A 17,165-nucleotide genomic window follows, 5' to 3' on the forward strand; every position below is an offset into this window, starting at 1 on the left:
CCTCAACACCAAAATTGAATGCCAGTCTTTCTCATGGGAGTTTATTACTCAAGCTACATGAATAGTTTTAAATAAGCCTCCACAGCTAAATCGGTTATTCACAGGTGACATGACTGAGTTCACAGAAATGAAAACTAGTTTTGAAAAGTGACTGAAGTACAGAATAGATTTCAGCTTGGAAGTCATGGTGGGGATCTAAGCTGGCAGAGCAAAAAGACCAGGGTAAGAGCCAAGATAAGAAACAGAAATGGTTCAGTCACTGATCTCGAGGTGAGATGGGAGGCCAGGGAAACCAAGGGAAGAGGGAAATCTAGAGAAAAAATTGGGCTGAATTCCACCAGGGCATGAGTCAGTTTTTTGTGACTATGCAAGAAAAAGGATATAAAATTTAGTAATAATCTGTTGATTTAAAAATATTTTAGGTATTTAAAAATATTTCTTAATGTTCTTATTCAAGACTGTTTTTAAAACTCAGTGAGTTGCATATCAGTATTTTCCTTGCAAAATCTGAAACCCAGACTTGTGAGGACCAGGAAAAGACCTCAGTCAAGCCTTACAGTCCAGTCTAAGACAAACACATTAGCACTCTACAATAAAGATTGTAAAGTAATTTTTGTTGACAGCCTGCATTTATTTTTTTTCTAGTTTCCTAATGAAGTAACAAGACTAGGTAAGTTACCAGCTTAACTACTAATGTGTTTACTTTACTTCTAAAGAAGGGGAGTGGAGCTATTATATCCCAGGTGAAAAACAAAGCCTTCAGCTTTGCTTAACCTGAACTAGAACTCCATATATTACAGCAGCTTTTTCAGGTAACAATGACCAATCCATCAAAGAACATAACCTAAAGCTTTCTTGTGCTACACTTGACTATAATGGAAACAGTGAATGCCAGATGGCCTTTTCATTGTTTCCTGATCTAGAGAACCTGCTAACAAGCACACCTTTCAGAAGCGATTTTTTGAAGTTAGCTATCCACCTCAGTACACACAGCAGACAGAACCCACTGTAAAGTACACTGTTTAAAATTATGACCTCTGTAAAAATAATCTGCTCAGCATTCCATCTGCTTTGCACCAGTTTCCCTATTCCATGCACTTTTATTGCTCCACTATTGCAATACCTTATAACCCACCCGGTTATTTCTTAAGAGGTTTTGTAGGGCAGTGACTCGTGCACTTTGCCTTTCACCTTTGAATTTAAAACTGTGGGTTTGGAACCCAACCAACTACATGTACCTTAATGCACATTGCTGCATTTGCTCTAGAAATAGAATTATCAAAGTGCCGTGACAGTATAGAGAGTATACAGCCAGTCACATGTATTTGGTTATCAATACATATACAATGTGTGGGTTTTCTTCCAGAAAAAAAAAAACCAAACCAAACCCTCTCACTTATTAAGGGACAGAGCAGACCTTCCAGCACCAATCACTGGTTCCCGACCCATCTATATAGTTTCAGTTTACAAAAGTTTCTTTTTCTTTGTACTGCTGTTTCAAAAGTTTATCTGTGCTACTTTTTACAACTGCCTCGTGGGAAAATAACTGTATTTTTACATTGCGAGGATTATGATAACACACGTCCAGGTCACATGCCGGGTGGGGCACAGCTGCAGGTACACGGCTGTTGTGCCGGGTCAGCCTGTGGGGCTGCAGCCCCTCGCCTGCGCGCACACAGGCACAGGGCATTAGCGACAGGGGACCAGGAGCTGTGTTGGCTCTGCGGACACCTCCGAGCTGCGGGCACCCCCGGCAAACCTTCGCTAACCCCTACGGGAGCACCCCCCAGCACCCCTCCCGCGGCCCTCCCCGTGCCCCGGCTGCCCCTGCCCTTCCCCGGCCCAGCGGGCCCGGGCTTACCGCGAGCCTCGGCGGGAGCAGCAGCAGCAGCAGCGCGGCCAGGCTGAGGAGGAGGCGGCGGAGCGGCTCCATGGCTGCACCGCGGGGCCGCACCCCCCGCACGGCGCTGCCTCCGGAGCGGCGCGTCCGGCGCTCCCCGCGGCGGGCGGGGCGGGCTCAGGGACCGCCCGGCCGGGACACGCACGTCACCCGCGGGCGGACGGGCCGCGCCGGGAACCGCGCTCAGGGACCGCCCGGGCGGCCGCGGGGCCGCGGGGCCGGGGCCCGGGGGCGGCCGGAGGTGCTCCGTGGCTGCGCGCTGCTGCCGGAGCCTCCCCGTTCGTGTGAGCGCCGACCGAGCCGCCGCTCGCTCGGGGGCTCGGCTGGCAGCCCCATGGGGAGCCGCAGGGTGCGCTGGCAGCTGGCTACTGCTGCTTTGTTTTTATTAAAAAACTCTAAATTCAGGCAGCGGCAATCAGTTGCCTCCCTCCCCCCGCACCACCGTGCCTGGAATAATTGGGTGGTCAGGCGTTGGAAGGGGCTGCCCCAGGGGGGTGGTGGAGTCACCATACCTGGAGGTGTTTGAGGCATCCGGATGTGGCTCTGAGTGATATGTAATGGTTTGTGGGCCACAGTGGTAGTGCTGGTTGGACAATTGGACTTGATGATCTTAAAGGTCTCTTCCAACCTTGATGACTGCGATTCTTGTTTTCCTACTGATTTTGTACTTTCAGAACAGATCATGCCAAATGTATTTGGCATAGCTCCTTGTTAACCTTGTGCCATGCAAGGCCTTAAATAAATGCAAAAAAGCCCCAACACACCCCTTTGAACAAAAAAGCAGGTCCAGGATTCTCTGAACAGATAAAAAGAAACACAAAAAGTACTGAACCAAATGGAAGAGGCTTTAAACAGAAGAGAGTAACTTTGGAGTGCCTGGCAAAGGCCCAGTGTTCGGCCATCTATTTGTATAACAAAGCCACTTTGTCCTTGTACATATTGTTTGCTTTTTAACAGTGATATCACTAATGGAGCTGCAGGGCACACGGAGTTCTGGGCATGCTATATGCACACACCAGCTCCCACAGTGCCTTTGATGGTGGGCAGGAGATGTAATAATCACCCAGAATCACAGAATATCCTGACATGGAAGGGGCCGAGGATCATTGAGTTCAACTCCGGCACCCCAACAATCCCACCCAGTGCCTCAGAGCCTTGTACAAATTACCTGTAAGTCTGAATACATAAAAATATGCTGGAACTACAAACCGCACTGTGATTCCAGTTCTCTGGTGCATTTCTTTATGGTGGCCTTGACTTTTAAGAAATTGTGCCATGTGAGAACAAGCAAACCCGTAAACACACCGTGTGTGCTGTGGCAGCAGCACCCTGCTACATTACAGGAGGAATTTATCAGTTGCTGTATAAAGGCTGTAGTGTGCCAGATCCAAACTGGAGTTATTTCATACGAGTGTCTCCCATGGCCTCACAGAAGATAAGGAAAAAAAAACAACCAAACAAAAAAACGGCTGATGTAGGAGGGGAGCCGAGTGTTGTGAGCACCCTCAGCTCCCAGCTGCTCCCCTCAGGAACCACCTCAGAACGCGCTCTGCCGGGACAGATCTGACCGGGGCCTGAGCTTTTGTATTTTTAATACTGAGCGCTGTTCTTCACAGTAACAAAGTCCTAGAACAAACTGGAAAGAGAAAAGCACTACTGTTCCTGAAAAGGCAAAAAGCTACCTCCTACGGCGGGGGGGACTACACGAAACCACTAAGGTCCCTCAGACCCTCGGCTTGACCTCGCCCCGCCCCGCCCCGCCCACCGCCCTCACGCGGCCCCGCCCCCTCTCGCGCAATAGCACCCAGATCAGCACGTGCCCCCACGCCCCAATTCTATTGGACGAAACGAAGAGGGCGGGGTTTACCCCTCTATAAAAGAGAGCGCAGCGGTTTCTGGGTCCTTTCTTCGGCGTGGCCAGCGAGGTGAGAGCAATGGCGGTAGTGGAGCGAGCGGGCGGGGATAGGCCGGGCCGCGGTGATGTCTTTTGGCACGTGTTAGACTGCTGATATACGTGAAGCAAAACTACTGCTGAGCGCCCCGGCTGCGTCCACCCTGCGGGGCGGCCGGGGTGTTCCGCATCAGTAACCTCCCATTTTCTCTCGGTGTTTTGCAGGGCCTGTGCGGCGACCGGCGGCCGGGAGCTGCGGTAAATAAAGCTGTGTCACCCAGAACGTGTCCGGCTGGTTCTTCCGCGCGTGCCCGCACTGCCTTTGACCCGGCGGTGCCCGCCTGGCGCCGCCGGCCAAGCAGCGGTGCTATATCGAAGTGCTTGTTCATAACTGGTGCTGCTCGGCCCTACCCGGGCGGTGCTTTTAAAAGCAAGTGACATTTGTTTGCCAGTGTGTGGCACCCTCGCGGGTTGTTCCTGATCCTGCTGCCTGCCCTTCCTGCGAGGGGAGCCGCGTCTCGCCGGGAGGGCGGTGCGAGGCCGAAGCAGAGCCGGGTCAGCGGTCGCGGTTCCCAGCCGAGGCGACGGTTGTAGTTTTCTTTTAGTAGTTCAGGGTTCAGTTGTAAAAAGGACTTTCAGAAAAGGAACAAAGAGTCTAGGATTCCTGCCTAGCTGTTGCAGGAGTAGAGCAGCTGAGTGAACCAGCTTGGAAGCAGGAGAAATGCATCCAGGGCTTGGGGTCATCTGTGCACGTGGCGCAAAACAAAATCGGCATCTGACTGCCCTAAGCTGCAGCTTTTTAAAGGGCCACTTTTTTTAATGCATGCTAATACCGGGAAGTAAAGCATTTTCTGTCGGTACAAAAGATCTGTACCCACACAGAAATGGGGCAGAGTTTAGGCAGCCTGTAAGGGATAATAAAGCTCCTCGAGGCTCTTTGAGATGGCAGAAGTGCATGCGTGTCTGCTCTGTTCTGTAACCACTGGTGATCCTTTCACAGCTTTACCAGGTATGCAAATGTGTTCTTAAAGCATGTTCCTCATATGAATAGTAACTGCTGTGATGAACCTTAGTTTCATGACAGTAACATTAAATTTAGCTTTTCTTTTTAGAGCTCAGCCCTGGTTGACCCTGAAGCTGTCATACCACAACCACCCAAGTACATGTTTATAATATAAGCCTGCAAAAGCACAGGGCACACTCACATTAGGAAGCTGCCTTTCTAATGAAGTTTTTTAAACAAGTTGCACTAGCTGGTGGTTCAAAGCTGTAGAAATAAAATGTACTGAATAGTTTGACATGGGATAAATTTATTTAATAAAACAAAGCAAGCAGATTGTAGTTACCCACAGTTTATGAAGTGCAATATGACTATCTTGTGTAATAACTCTAAATCTGTTTACACATTAGTGCATCTAGTCCTTTGACTTTAGTTATTGCACATAGAAATTAACTCTTATAAAAGACCTGCGTACAACACATGCAGACTTCATGAAAGGCAAATAATGCCTACAGAATCAGCAAACCCCAGAATCTACACAGCCTGGAATGGTCAAGGAGGAGTTCAGATAACAAATATAACTACTAATATTTCAATTAAAGTAACCAAAATAGGTGTTCAAATATAGAATTAATTTTAAATCTATTAAATGCTAGTTTTCTTTTGTTTCAGGCAAGGTGCTGTTTAAAAAACCTTCAATATAATAGTTTCATTTAGAGATGGTAAATCATCAAGTTATACATGGAAATTTTGATTTACATCAAATGTGACAACACAACGTACAAAAAATTTCTTAAAAAATTACTTAAAAAAAAAAAAAAAATCATGTTATAAAAGGAGAGCCCAAACTCACCTTCTTTGTAAACTAAAACATTTTCTGACATCCATGAACAGTTGGCAACACTGAGTATCAGAAAAATATTACGTGTGTTAAGGAGTGGATATGTAGTGTTCAAACCTAGAATTTACTGCATACATTTAGCCTTGATTCATTACACCTGACAAATAAAAGGCAGTTTCCCCATCCCCTTTTATTTTGGCCACTAATTAGCAGAAAGAGTCTTTAATCATGATCGGCTCAAACAACTGCAATGCTTGAACTTCTATGCCCCAAAGTCCAAGAAACCAATGCATGGGGGTCAAAATCTGTCAGCCACAGCTGCTTCCAGAAGCACCAGGTGCTGTCAGCTCTGGGGCTGTGGCTGAGGATCTGGGCCCATGCTTTGGGTGTAAACCCACAGCAACTCAGTCCTGTCAGAAAGAACTCGGTGTTCCATCACAGCAAGAGGCTCTGTGCACAGTTAGGTCACTACTCTTGGAGATGTGCAGTGTTGACACTTGGTGTGTGTGCTCATGTCTATAAACATTCAGAATTAATCAGGAACCAAGGTGATTGTATCTCACTATAAGGCGGCTTGCTATGGTTTGGTCTCATGGCTTTACCAACTTTTTTTCCTCATTTACAAAAATCTGACAGTCCCACCTTCACTGATAGTTGTGTGTTTTATGGCTAATTGCTTCCCCCCCAAAAAAAGCACAAGTTCTGTATGAAAAAAGTAATGTGTATACAGCACATTGAATCACAATATTACTTATACATCCAATTTACATTCTTTTATCCTGAAAGCATTTCGTATTTCGATTGCTTGACACAAGCTATTGACTGCAGAAGTGAAAGAACATAAAACAGTTCATTTTACACCTCCAACTGCCTGAGAAAGAAAAATATTCTTCCAGTTTTATAAATTCATTCCTTATTTAGGATTTTTTCCATTTGGCACGCAGTTCCTTTGCTGCCAAACAACTTTTCAGTGCTTTAATGCACATTAACATAGCATGAAAACAAGCTGAACAAAAGGTGCATCAACAAGCTCCTTGATCTGTTACATTTGAGTTCCTCCTCCGTCCCCACTAAGAACAGGTCACCTCAGCCTCCCAGTTAAAATCCTGATGGCAGCCAGTAGAAAAATAAATCAACGGCTTAATGGAATGGAACTTCATGTCGCTGAAGTACACGGGAACAATAACCAGGCAAGTAAGCACACAGGAAGGGGACAGGCAGTCCTTGGGAGGGGGGGAAAGTGGCACAAGTTAAGGATGAGAACTACAGCACAGTTTATAAAACCATGAGAGTAACTTTTATAATACTGTAAACTGCAAAGAGTCTTCACATGTCATGGTTGATCAGAGGCCTCTGTGCTCAGATCTTGAGGAGGGCATGTGGAGGAGCGGGGATCCATGGCTGAGTGCATTAAAGGAATATAGACATCATCCATGTTTGGCATGACAAAGATTTTCTAGGAAAAAGATGCAATGAAATGAAGTTATATTACATACATCACTTGAAACATTAGTTTTCCATTTTAATTTAAAAAATGCAACACATTTACAGAGAAAAGGTTCTCAAGCTCAGCATTGTCTGAGTCAGTGCAGTGGCCATTAACTAACCATTCTGTTGTGTTACAGTTCTAAATGAAACTCAGAAATATGAATACCTCTGCATATTTCATTCAATTAAAATGACGCTGCAGGAAACATCACCAACTTTTCCTAATTGTTTTCTCAGCTCTTACCCATCCATATACTTTCAAAATGCACTTAATAAAAAATAACTGGTTTTGATTTCTGCTTGACTGTACAGGTTGGGGTCCAGAATCAAGCTGGTCACTATTCCAAATCCTACATTTATTTGAAGGGGGCTTCTTCCTTTTTGCACTATGGTCAGTTTTTAAAAATTACTTTAAAGGAAGCAGTAAGAGGAAATAGAGCCTTATCTGTTCTTAATTTTAGGCGACAGTTTGGCCCCCTATCATCTAAGAACATGTAGGATCATGTTCTTATTTGAGTACTACAAGTTTTACTACGGTACCTATTTGAAAGAAATGTCATTTTCATCTCTAAAACAGATTTCCACCCAAGTCTACACATGAGTCTTGAGACCATCCCAGCAATCAGTTTCAGCTGAGTTCTCAACATCCATCCCACTGGCCGGGAGCAGTGGAGGACATTAGTTATAAATGAAACAGGGGACATGTGAAAATTAAACACCCATCAATGAAAGGAGAAGGTAAAGGAAACACACCTGGAACTCCTGTTCCAGTTTCCTTGCTATCCAATCTGTTACATGAACCAGAGTCACTTCTCTCTCCCCAAGTTTTGGCCGTGCTTTTAACTCCAGGTAGGGAGGCCTTCGGAAGCCGTACCTTGGGAAAGAACACAGAGCAGCATTTATTACAGACACCCCAACAAAGTAAACATAAACCTGTAACAATTTTCTCTTAGTAACAGTTCCTACCTCAGTTACAATTAATTTGAACTGCACCTTGCCCAGCACCCACCTGAGCCAGGCTTTTACCATTTTCTTAACCACAATCCCTTGTGTAGCACACCTGAAACAGTGCCCAGCTCTGCTCTGAGCTCCTCTTACCATATTCTGTCAGTGGGTGGAGGTGGAATGTTAATCACTAGTGTTCCTCTGCACTCCTGTACTTCAACTGTTAGCAGCAGTGGAGTATTGGAGACCTCTTCAATTTTCTTCTTAATAAACTCAGTCTCTGTTGCTTTCTGAAAGTATTTTGACTTTGTAATTTTATCCACAATTCTCATGATTTTACTTGTCCGATGTCCTCCAACATACCTTTAGATAGAGAACAGAAAAAGGACATCAAAATAGGTTTAAGAAGATCATTTGCTAAGAAAGACATGATTTAAATAGAAAATCCATTAAAGTTTTTGATATAAAAATTCTGAACAGATACGTGGCCAAGCAGTATGTCCCAGGGCCTGCACCCAGCAGCTGTATTCTGTCAGCTACAAGTGTCTGTTTGAAACTCTTCAGTCTGAACGCTCCTTCCCAGATGGCACTGGAAACACAGCATTTTTTAAAACTGCAAATACACTTAGATCATTTGTGCCAGCGAACTGGCATGAGAAGTGACAACTTGTCTACCGCCATTCCAAAAAAACTGTCAAGACACTGATGCATCAAGATGTGCACAAATCATCAGCACAGAAGGCTGAACCATTGTGTCTAATTACTGACCTGTGTGTGCTGAACAAAAATGGTTTAATTTTAAGGTACTGTAGCATTTCCAAGTATAAGGATGCTGAAAAAGAAGAGGAAAACATTTTTGGCAGTGGGTGGAATGATATTCCAAAAATGGTTAAGTGTGTCTGCAGAAAGTGGGTTTTTCCTGGCAATTGTGTCAGACAGCATTCCTGGCTTTTGAAGCAGACGCTTTAAGGGCTAAATATGTATTTTCTTACCCCTATCTCATGTTGGAAACACACACTCCAAAAATAGCACATTTGGTATTTTCCACACACTATATCATGTCTAATTGTGGCTCTTGGTGTTATGTAGCAGAGATAACCTTCCTAAGGAAATGACATTTTCCTATCCTGGGAAAAAAATAAAATTATTCTTACACAAACTTCTACAGTTTTGTCCTTAGCACAACGTAAGACAAAAACCTGTTCAGCTGGTATAAAAAAGGTAAATAAAATTCGACTTTGGGATTTTATACTAGCTGTATCTTTACTCAGAGAAAGAAGATGTTCTCCCATCAGATTCTATAGTGGTAGTAATGCAGATTTTTAACAGGTGTAAGAAAGTTCTTTCAGTATTTTACATTAAGATTCTTCACTCTCCCTCTGTCCTCTTGATAAAGAATTCTTTATACAATCTATGAATTTCAAGAAGATATGGAATGCATCAATTGCAGTAATTCAAACAACTCCACACAATTTTCCAAAGTGTTCAAGAGTAAAATACCAAAATTCTCTGGAACATTTTGAATAAGTCATGAGTCTTCTGGTATATTCACTGTAAAAATCACTTAAGATATGTTCAGACATAAAAACCATTGTGATTGTCTCAGACATTCAGCTTTCTCATTGCAGGGCAGAATTGCAATCAGATGCAGAAAGCAAAAAATCAGAGCTGTAGCCAAAACAAGAAACGATGTGGCATCACTGATGTCGGGAAATTTTCTCTGAGATCCATGCACAGCATCAGAGGGCAGTATTGCACAGCTCAGACACATGAAGCCCTCAAGGAAAAAAAAAAAAACAAAACAACAAAACCAAGAACACAGAAGTGAGCAAGAAAACCAGGCTTGAGTAACAGTTGTTTTCTTAAAGAAAATGGAACCCTGGAAATAAGGCATTGGCAGGATCAGTGTAGGGGTAATACTGCATAGAGAGGGTTTCAAGTTCTCACACAAAATCCTGTTCTTGGCTCTGCTACCAGGTAGGACACACGGGGGAAGGTCCCCAGAGCTGCTCTGGCCCCCCAGCAACCCAGCAGAGAAGGGGCTGGGAGGTGCCCAGGGCAGCTGGGAGCAGTCCCTGCAGGGCTGGGCTGAACAGGGCTCCACTGCTGCCCTCTGCCCTGGCAAAGGGCGACTGGGATTGCTTGGACACACTCACACTCTGCCATTCTGGGGGACTGGCACCAGGGAGCAGGCGTGGGGGGAGGGAAGGATTAACAAACAGCTCACCCTTCTGCTCCTGGGGTCACCTGCTTCTCTCCTGCCAGCTCAGGAGCATCGTCTTCCTCCGAAGAGCCAGCGCTGGAGGATTCCTCATCGCTGTCTGCAAGACAATACGCCCTTGGCCTGAAACTGAAACAATGCAATTTCCAGGTCAAATGTAATATCCTTAAATAGCCATTCATCCTGTACAGCTTTGGCTGACATGACAAGTTTCTGAACTGCCCCCTCTCCTCTTTTATAAATGCCATCTAAAAGAACAAAACCAAAACCACTCTGAAGCCATTCTGGCAGAACCAGCTTTCAAAACAGAATTCTGTTTTCCCCAGTGGAACATAATCCTTCATGAAAGAGGCTGGCACGGGGGTGGCTATTCTACATATTCAAATCAAATGTGGAGATTATTCTAAATGCATTTGGAAGCATCTCTGTTGCTGCTCATGGTTTTCCATGAGTTGAGCAGAATTAGGGTTGCACAAATCATTTTGTTTGAACGTTGTGGGGGAAAAAAGTGAAGTAATAAACAAATGTTGCCCTTCGGGTACAAAATACCACATAGTAGTGGCTAATTCCTAGACTTAAACTGTGGAAGATTTTACATAAACAATCACGAGAAAAATTTCAAATCTTTTAAACGGATTTAAATGAGAGAAGGATACAGTGGCTACACTTCAGAATTAACAGATCGCTACTGAATGCAAGAGCCTGAAACAGTTACACAACACAGGCTCCAAAAGCATATGGCTTTAGCCCTAGGGACTATACCCAGGAATATAATACTCTACAGCAAGTTCAGAATACACTTTATAGCTGTGTCTTCTTTCTTTTTGTGTGTTCTTGGAAATGTATTTGAAGCATTAATAACCACACAGGGCATGGACTGAGGCCACTGCCTGTTATTCTGTACACACGACAAACTGGGGGTTGCTGCTTGAAGTCCTAATGCAAAGGGACAGCTCAGGTGCAGCTCAGAGTGCACAAGATTCCTTCCCCACTGGAGCAGTGATCCCAGGACCTGCCCACACCAAAGCATTTCCTACCCAGGCTGTGGAATCAGAATCACAAAGCTCTTCCTATGCAGAGCAGCATTTTGTACCTGCAGAGGAGTGAAGGAGCAAAGCAAACGGAGCCACCTCCCCAGGGACGTGGGGGTGGTGGGTGGTGCCTGTCACTGCCCCAAATAGCAGTGCTGGAGCTGCTCCTCACAGAAATTCACATTTTTAGGTCAGATTCGAACTACACCAGGGTGTGACCTCACTTCTCTTTCCTGTGCACGTTGTAGCACCCAGCTCTAAGTGTTTCAGGGCATTCTCGGGTCTTTCCAAGGTGTCACCTTCTCACAAGAAGATGTTTTATTTCCTAGTTGAAGGGGTCCTCTGAAGTGCCTCACAAGCACCAAGTGGCTCAGACCACAGGATTTCCTCGCATTAAACAAAACAACAATACATAAGCTTGAGTGAGATTTCAGGGGAGCTCTGTATACAATGGACCATTTATATGGCACAAACATTGGCAGAAAAAAAAAAAATCACTTTGGAGCTACTGGATCGTTCCTGTAAAGATTGCACACTATTTTATGAATTGCCATTTGTCAGTTTGTTTTTATGTGGTTCAACAAAGCCAAAAGGACTGATAGGTGATGAAGCTGCACTAACTTTGGATGAACCCGCCTGCTTTTGCCTCATCTCCTATTTAGCAGAAACTATAATGTATTTATTTTATAAAACTGGCAATTAAATCGTTTCCTACCCTTTCTGAGAGCAGCATTTTCCTGGGAGGGCACACAAGACAGCACTACCAGACTGTGTCTCAGCACACTTCACTTCCATTTCAAACAGCAAGTGCAACAGTGACCCGTTTGTCTTGCTTTACACTGACAAGAGGCACAGTTAAACCCAGAGCTGTTCCCCCCAGTCCCCTCTCTCTGGATGAGTAGGTGCCTTTCTCACACCGCTTTGTGGTTATTGCAACTCAAGAGATGGTTTGTTCTGAGCTTGTAAGGGCCAGAAATGAGCTCAGCAGCCAACATGCATCACTGACAACGTGACCGTGGATGCAAGCACATGCGGAGTAATTTGATTTGTCACAGCGATTGTCAACTGATAATTTAAAAAGCCAGCGGAATTAAAATTAACACACTGGAAGGCACAGATGAGAATCAAACTGTTCTATACTTTTCAGTCCTTAATTTATTTAATATGCACGTTTTTTAAGGGAAAAAAAACCAAACAAGCAATGAAAGAACCCTCATCCAAACTAGAATATATTAGACTGCTCTTTATGTAAAGGTGCTACCTGGTCCTGGGCTTTGGAACATCCCAGCCCTGTGCAGGGAGCAATGCAGTAAATGCTGATACCTTCAAGTAATTGGTTGCTTGGCTACAGGCACTTAAATCTGCTTTGCTGGAGGCCTATTGCTCAGCCAGCAGCAACCTGATTTTTGTATATGAATCAGAGTGTTCACTAATTATTTCTGAGGCTGTTCCTGCACTGAACAGATAGGAAAATACACAAAGAAAATCCTGAAGGGGTGAGGAAAAAAAGCAAGAATTTGATTTGTGTAGATGTTTCCTCCTCTAGCCCCCATTTTTTGGGGAGGCAGGATTAAAGGGATTTTGAAAAATTCACACCTACCAGTTATAGTGATGTAAATTCAGAAATACTTATTTCAAGCAGCGACAACGAGAATCTAGGTCAAATTTAAATCCTCTGAATTTCTACCAGTATATGAGATCATTCAGCCATTAGTTTTGTTCACATTTATTTTCTTGTCATGACTGCACAGAAATATAGAGCTGCTCTAAGTATTACTTCAAGATATCCCAGAATAAATGGTCAGAGCTACAACGTGAGTACACAGAGCATCGAGTATCTTAATTGTGAAAGACCATACTGTTTTGTTCATAGCTGAACAAATGACCAGATTTAGAAGCTATTTCCTTGATTTGTAGTGGTTGTACATTAAATCAGAGACCACCTACTGTTCAGGACCTGTAGATTTCTTAAGTACAAAGAGAAAACAGCACAAAAAAAAAAATGGACTCCAGAGCTGGGAGAGGATCCATCCAGGGATGGATGTTTGATAGGTGCCACTCACTGGGTTAATACAAATGGACAGATGGATGACATCCAAACATGGCAAAAATGAGAGGGAAAGCACAAACACCAAGGAGGTAAGGTACTGTGTGGTGTCTGCTAATTAGTTCATCTACTTAAGGCATTTCACTTAGGCATAGCAGGCAAACAGAAGACGGCTATGAGGAAGAACAGAGACTAAAACGGGGATGTGATTACTGCCACGATGCAATAAAGCTTTTGAAAAAGTCTTTACATAACAATTAGAGCCTGTTTACCTTCCACATTGTTTACTACTCCATGGTTTCCAGCTGCAGCTGTACCATGCTGCAGTAGCCTGTTACACCTGTTTATTTCTGCATGTGTGTATCTCCAGTGTCTGAGTTTTATGTGGATAAACCCCGAATCAGGCATAAGACAAAACTAAATTTTAGTCACAGGGCATTTTAAAACCCAACTAAAAAATATATATATGTAAGATAATTGTTCCACGGAAGCCTTTTATTAAAATTATTATCAATAGTATAACCAAACAAAGTTGCACAGAAAAGCCATGTTTCCACACCCACTTGTGTGAAACAACCCCAAAACTCCTTTCACTCTACTGCAGAGCCAGAGCTGCAAATACACAAGGAAAATCCCAGCTTTTCACAGCGAAAGCACCATTGCCATCCCTTACCCTTCCCTGCCGATCTCGCCAACCTTAAACGCTTCCCCAAGCGGCTCTTTACCAAGTTTGGTCAAGTTCATCTTGGTCTCCAGGGTCATTAGAAAAGATCCATTGTAGGACATTTCCAAATCAACCCACAGTCCTACAATAAACAACAGAAAAGATGTCACTTGAAGAGCAATCACAAAGCCAGCAATCACAAAGCCAGTTTTCTGATCACATTAAGCTCGTGGAACAAAGCCAGATATAAATCCAAGCCACACTCTGAAAGGGAGCAGTGAGTGCAGCTAATGGTCTAAAAAAAAGCACTGTGATTTACACACACCTAAACTGCTTCAGAGATGTGAAATGAGATAAAGGAAATAGAATACCCTCAGGGATTCACTTCAAAACTATTTACAGCATTGCTCCGAGCCAAGCAGCGATGGGGACGCTCCTCTACATCACTGATGCTGTCCAAGTGAAGCACAACCTGAAATCCCAGAGCAATGCTGCTTCTCACACCACAACCTGCTGCCTCTTGTTCTGCCAGCGGTGTACTGAAGATCTATGAGAGGGTTCCCTCAGTAACTGAGCTACAGGCATTCTTTTATGATTCAGTGTAAACAGGGTCATTACCTAGACAATTCTAGATGTGCAATATTAAGTTAAATCCTATTGTCTGTGCAAACTATTTGCTTTTTGCAATCTCCGGAAGAATTGTCCTGGGAATACCTTAAGATTAGCTCAAGCCTTTTAAATGACAGGCTGCACCAAAGCTGTGGGTATTTGTCATCCAGAGGTTAGAAAACAGACACCACTAAACAACATTATACATCTTCCATTTCCAGATATTGCAGCTGCACACAACAGTCCCTCACCAGTACCTGGCACATCAACCACTGACCCATTCCACTTTTATTTACTTATTTGGAAGCGATTAATGGTGAATAAAACTGAAACCAGGACAAATGGTAACTACTCTTTGTGTTTTATTGTTCTAGAAAAGTCACACTTTATCAGTTATAAAGAACTACTGTTTTCTTTTCTGCAAAACCATATCCTTATCATAATCCCACCCATTTGTGGTAACAGAAATCCAGGCAGCTCCCAAAGACCTGGTCACCAGCACCCTGTGAGGTTCCATGCTGGAAGCAGGATGAAGGCAAGTTGGTGCTTTCCAAACCCAAATAACTCTTTCTCCATCACATTTTTTCTGACACTGTTCTAAAAACCAAACACAAGAACTCAAACACAAGCTTATAAGGATTTTTTTTTTTTTCTCTTTACAGTTAGGAAAGTATCAGTAAGATCATAAAACACATGAAAACAGCTTAAGAGACTTTTTGGATAATCAATGAGTCAGCAGAACTCAATCATCAATATCATTTTAACAGCAGATCAAATTAAGTAAAGGATGCCATTACTGAGAGGGAAAATTCCTTCTGACCAGAAGATGTTTGTACACTTTTTCCAGGGGGGAAAATAGGGCGGGAGAGGGAGTGAAGAATTGGGCAGATGGTACAATTTATTCCATTTTCTGGTTCTCTACCCTTGACAAAATTACAGTAAAGGCCACAGCATATGCTGTCACCCAAGCAGGACTGTATTAACAGAAACAAGATTTTTTTCCAACATTGTCTGTTAACAAATTTAGTTAATTAGAATAGACATATAATAAAAAAAGTACTTTCTTTGTAATCAAGCATTGGTTAAAAAAAAAAAAAAGTATAGATGAAACAAAGCACATCAGAATTCATTACTGTGAAAGCTTTAAAGCCTCACAAAAGGCTACTTCAAATGATGGCCTCAAACACTTACTAAAAACCCCCAAAACTTAGAAGTGTTCATTCTGGATACTGCCCTGAAACTATAGGGGCTTTTTTCCCCACATTCCCCAACAGACCAAGGCATTTACCCACAGGCCAACTTACCAAGAAATACATTTAATTTTATGAAAAGAAGCATTTCTAATTATCAACCCCTTGTTTATGTCCTTTTAAGTATAAAAACAGAACAAGCTATTCCAGTAATTACTCACTGCAAGCTCCTAAAAGCCCTAAGAGTTCACACATCATTCAACAGTATGGAAGAAGTTAAAAGAATCAGAAATCCTACCATAAATGTTTGCTTGTCACAGTTTAACTGAATAAGAAACTGAAGGAACTAATTGATCTCATTGCTGTTTCAGCAATTAATTGAAGCCAGGTGTTCAGTGGCTCCTAAATCCCATCTCATGATTTAGAACTACAGCTCTTGGTTACAACTGAAGTTATGGGAAGAGAGAAAGGAATTCACAAAACGTTTAAATGAAGGCGAAGGGAAACACACTGACAAGAACCCTGAAAGGAAAGCCTGATTGAAAAGAAACTACGAAACCACTTCACAAGCGTCACTCATGTAAAGATTTTTTTAAGTTTTCCTTTGTTCTGTAACTCCAAACTTCCACCAATGGTGCAACCACTGAACTGAGAACAGTGGAGGACTTCCCAAGCACTGTGCAGAACCTGCTGTCCCACACATGAAGCATAAGAAGCAGCAGCAATGTGCTTTAGTTCCCCAAATACCGACTGCACTCCAGCTTATTCCATCTATTCAACTCTTATTTCTCTTAAAAAGACAGATTTTGTTCCTCATGATGACCAAACAGTTTGCTCTTTTCAAACACGCTTTGTTTATAAAGCTCAGTGGAAAATATTCTTTGGAAAAGTTGAGAGCAAAGCACCCAGTGTGTTATAGATAAGGCTTTTCCCCAAAGAGTTTCAAGTCTCAAGCAGATAAGGGCAAACAATAGTATTTGGATACAAAAGGCAGAGTTAACTAATGCATGTCCAAGAGGATTTTATTCCTCCCCCAAAGTCTGTTTTGTTCAGTTTTATGAGGGAAAGGTTAGCACTTACTGTCCTTATGCTTTTAGTTAGTGGCACGAAGTTTTTAGCATTAAAGATTATTAATCTCCTCCTAAAGTCCACACATCTGGTATTTTTGCAAAGGTCAGGCGACACCACACCAAATCTTCCAAGGAAATATCTCTCTTTAGGCCAATTGGAATTTTCTCCACATTGAGTGGAGAAACTCTGATACAATTTGAATTAAAAACTGCTCTGATTGTATCTTAGACGGCATCTAGCTCTCCTCAATGTGTAGAACAAATGCTT

General features: G+C 43.2%; 2 protein-coding genes and 2 non-coding genes across 6 annotated transcripts in view; 2 read left to right on the forward strand and 2 right to left on the reverse strand.

The window, feature by feature from the left end:
• ERN1 (endoplasmic reticulum to nucleus signaling 1) overlaps positions 1-1,966 on the reverse strand; it is a 32,675-nt gene extending 30,709 nt beyond the window's left edge. Inside the window, exon 1 of the mRNA XM_040081680.2 lies at positions 1,862-1,966. Within this exon, the coding sequence (XP_039937614.1) occupies positions 1,862-1,933 (72 nt within the window). The 5' untranslated portion in view covers positions 1,934-1,966. The remainder of the gene's footprint in view (positions 1-1,861) is intronic.
• Positions 1,967-3,874: 1,908 nt separating this feature from the next.
• On the forward strand, positions 3,875-3,937 carry LOC120761153 (small nucleolar RNA SNORD104). The gene has a single exon (XR_005703565.1). It is a non-coding gene; the product is annotated as a small nucleolar RNA SNORD104 (small nucleolar RNA).
• A 167-nt stretch (positions 3,938-4,104) lies between these two features.
• LOC120761155 (small nucleolar RNA SNORA76) lies at positions 4,105-4,234 on the forward strand. The gene has a single exon (XR_005703567.1). It is a non-coding gene; the product is annotated as a small nucleolar RNA SNORA76 (small nucleolar RNA).
• An 847-nt stretch (positions 4,235-5,081) lies between these two features.
• Positions 5,082-17,165, reverse strand: part of TEX2 (testis expressed 2) — a 46,011-nt gene continuing 33,927 nt past the window's right edge. For all 3 annotated transcript variants that reach the window (XM_040081601.2, XM_040081599.1, XM_040081600.2), the window contains exons 8-12: positions 14,038-14,170; positions 10,293-10,415; positions 8,219-8,428; positions 7,874-7,994; positions 5,082-7,088 (exon numbers count right to left, since the gene is read on the reverse strand). In XM_040081601.2, coding sequence (XP_039937535.1) covers positions 6,966-7,088; positions 7,874-7,994; positions 8,219-8,428; positions 10,293-10,415; positions 14,038-14,170 — 710 coding nt within the window. In that variant the 3' untranslated portion in view covers positions 5,082-6,965. The remainder of the gene's footprint in view (positions 7,089-7,873; positions 7,995-8,218; positions 8,429-10,292; positions 10,416-14,037; positions 14,171-17,165) is intronic.

Source organism: Hirundo rustica, chromosome 18 (assembly GCF_015227805.2).
Source record: "Hirundo rustica isolate bHirRus1 chromosome 18, bHirRus1.pri.v3, whole genome shotgun sequence".
NCBI lineage: Eukaryota > Metazoa > Chordata > Aves > Passeriformes > Hirundinidae > Hirundo > Hirundo rustica.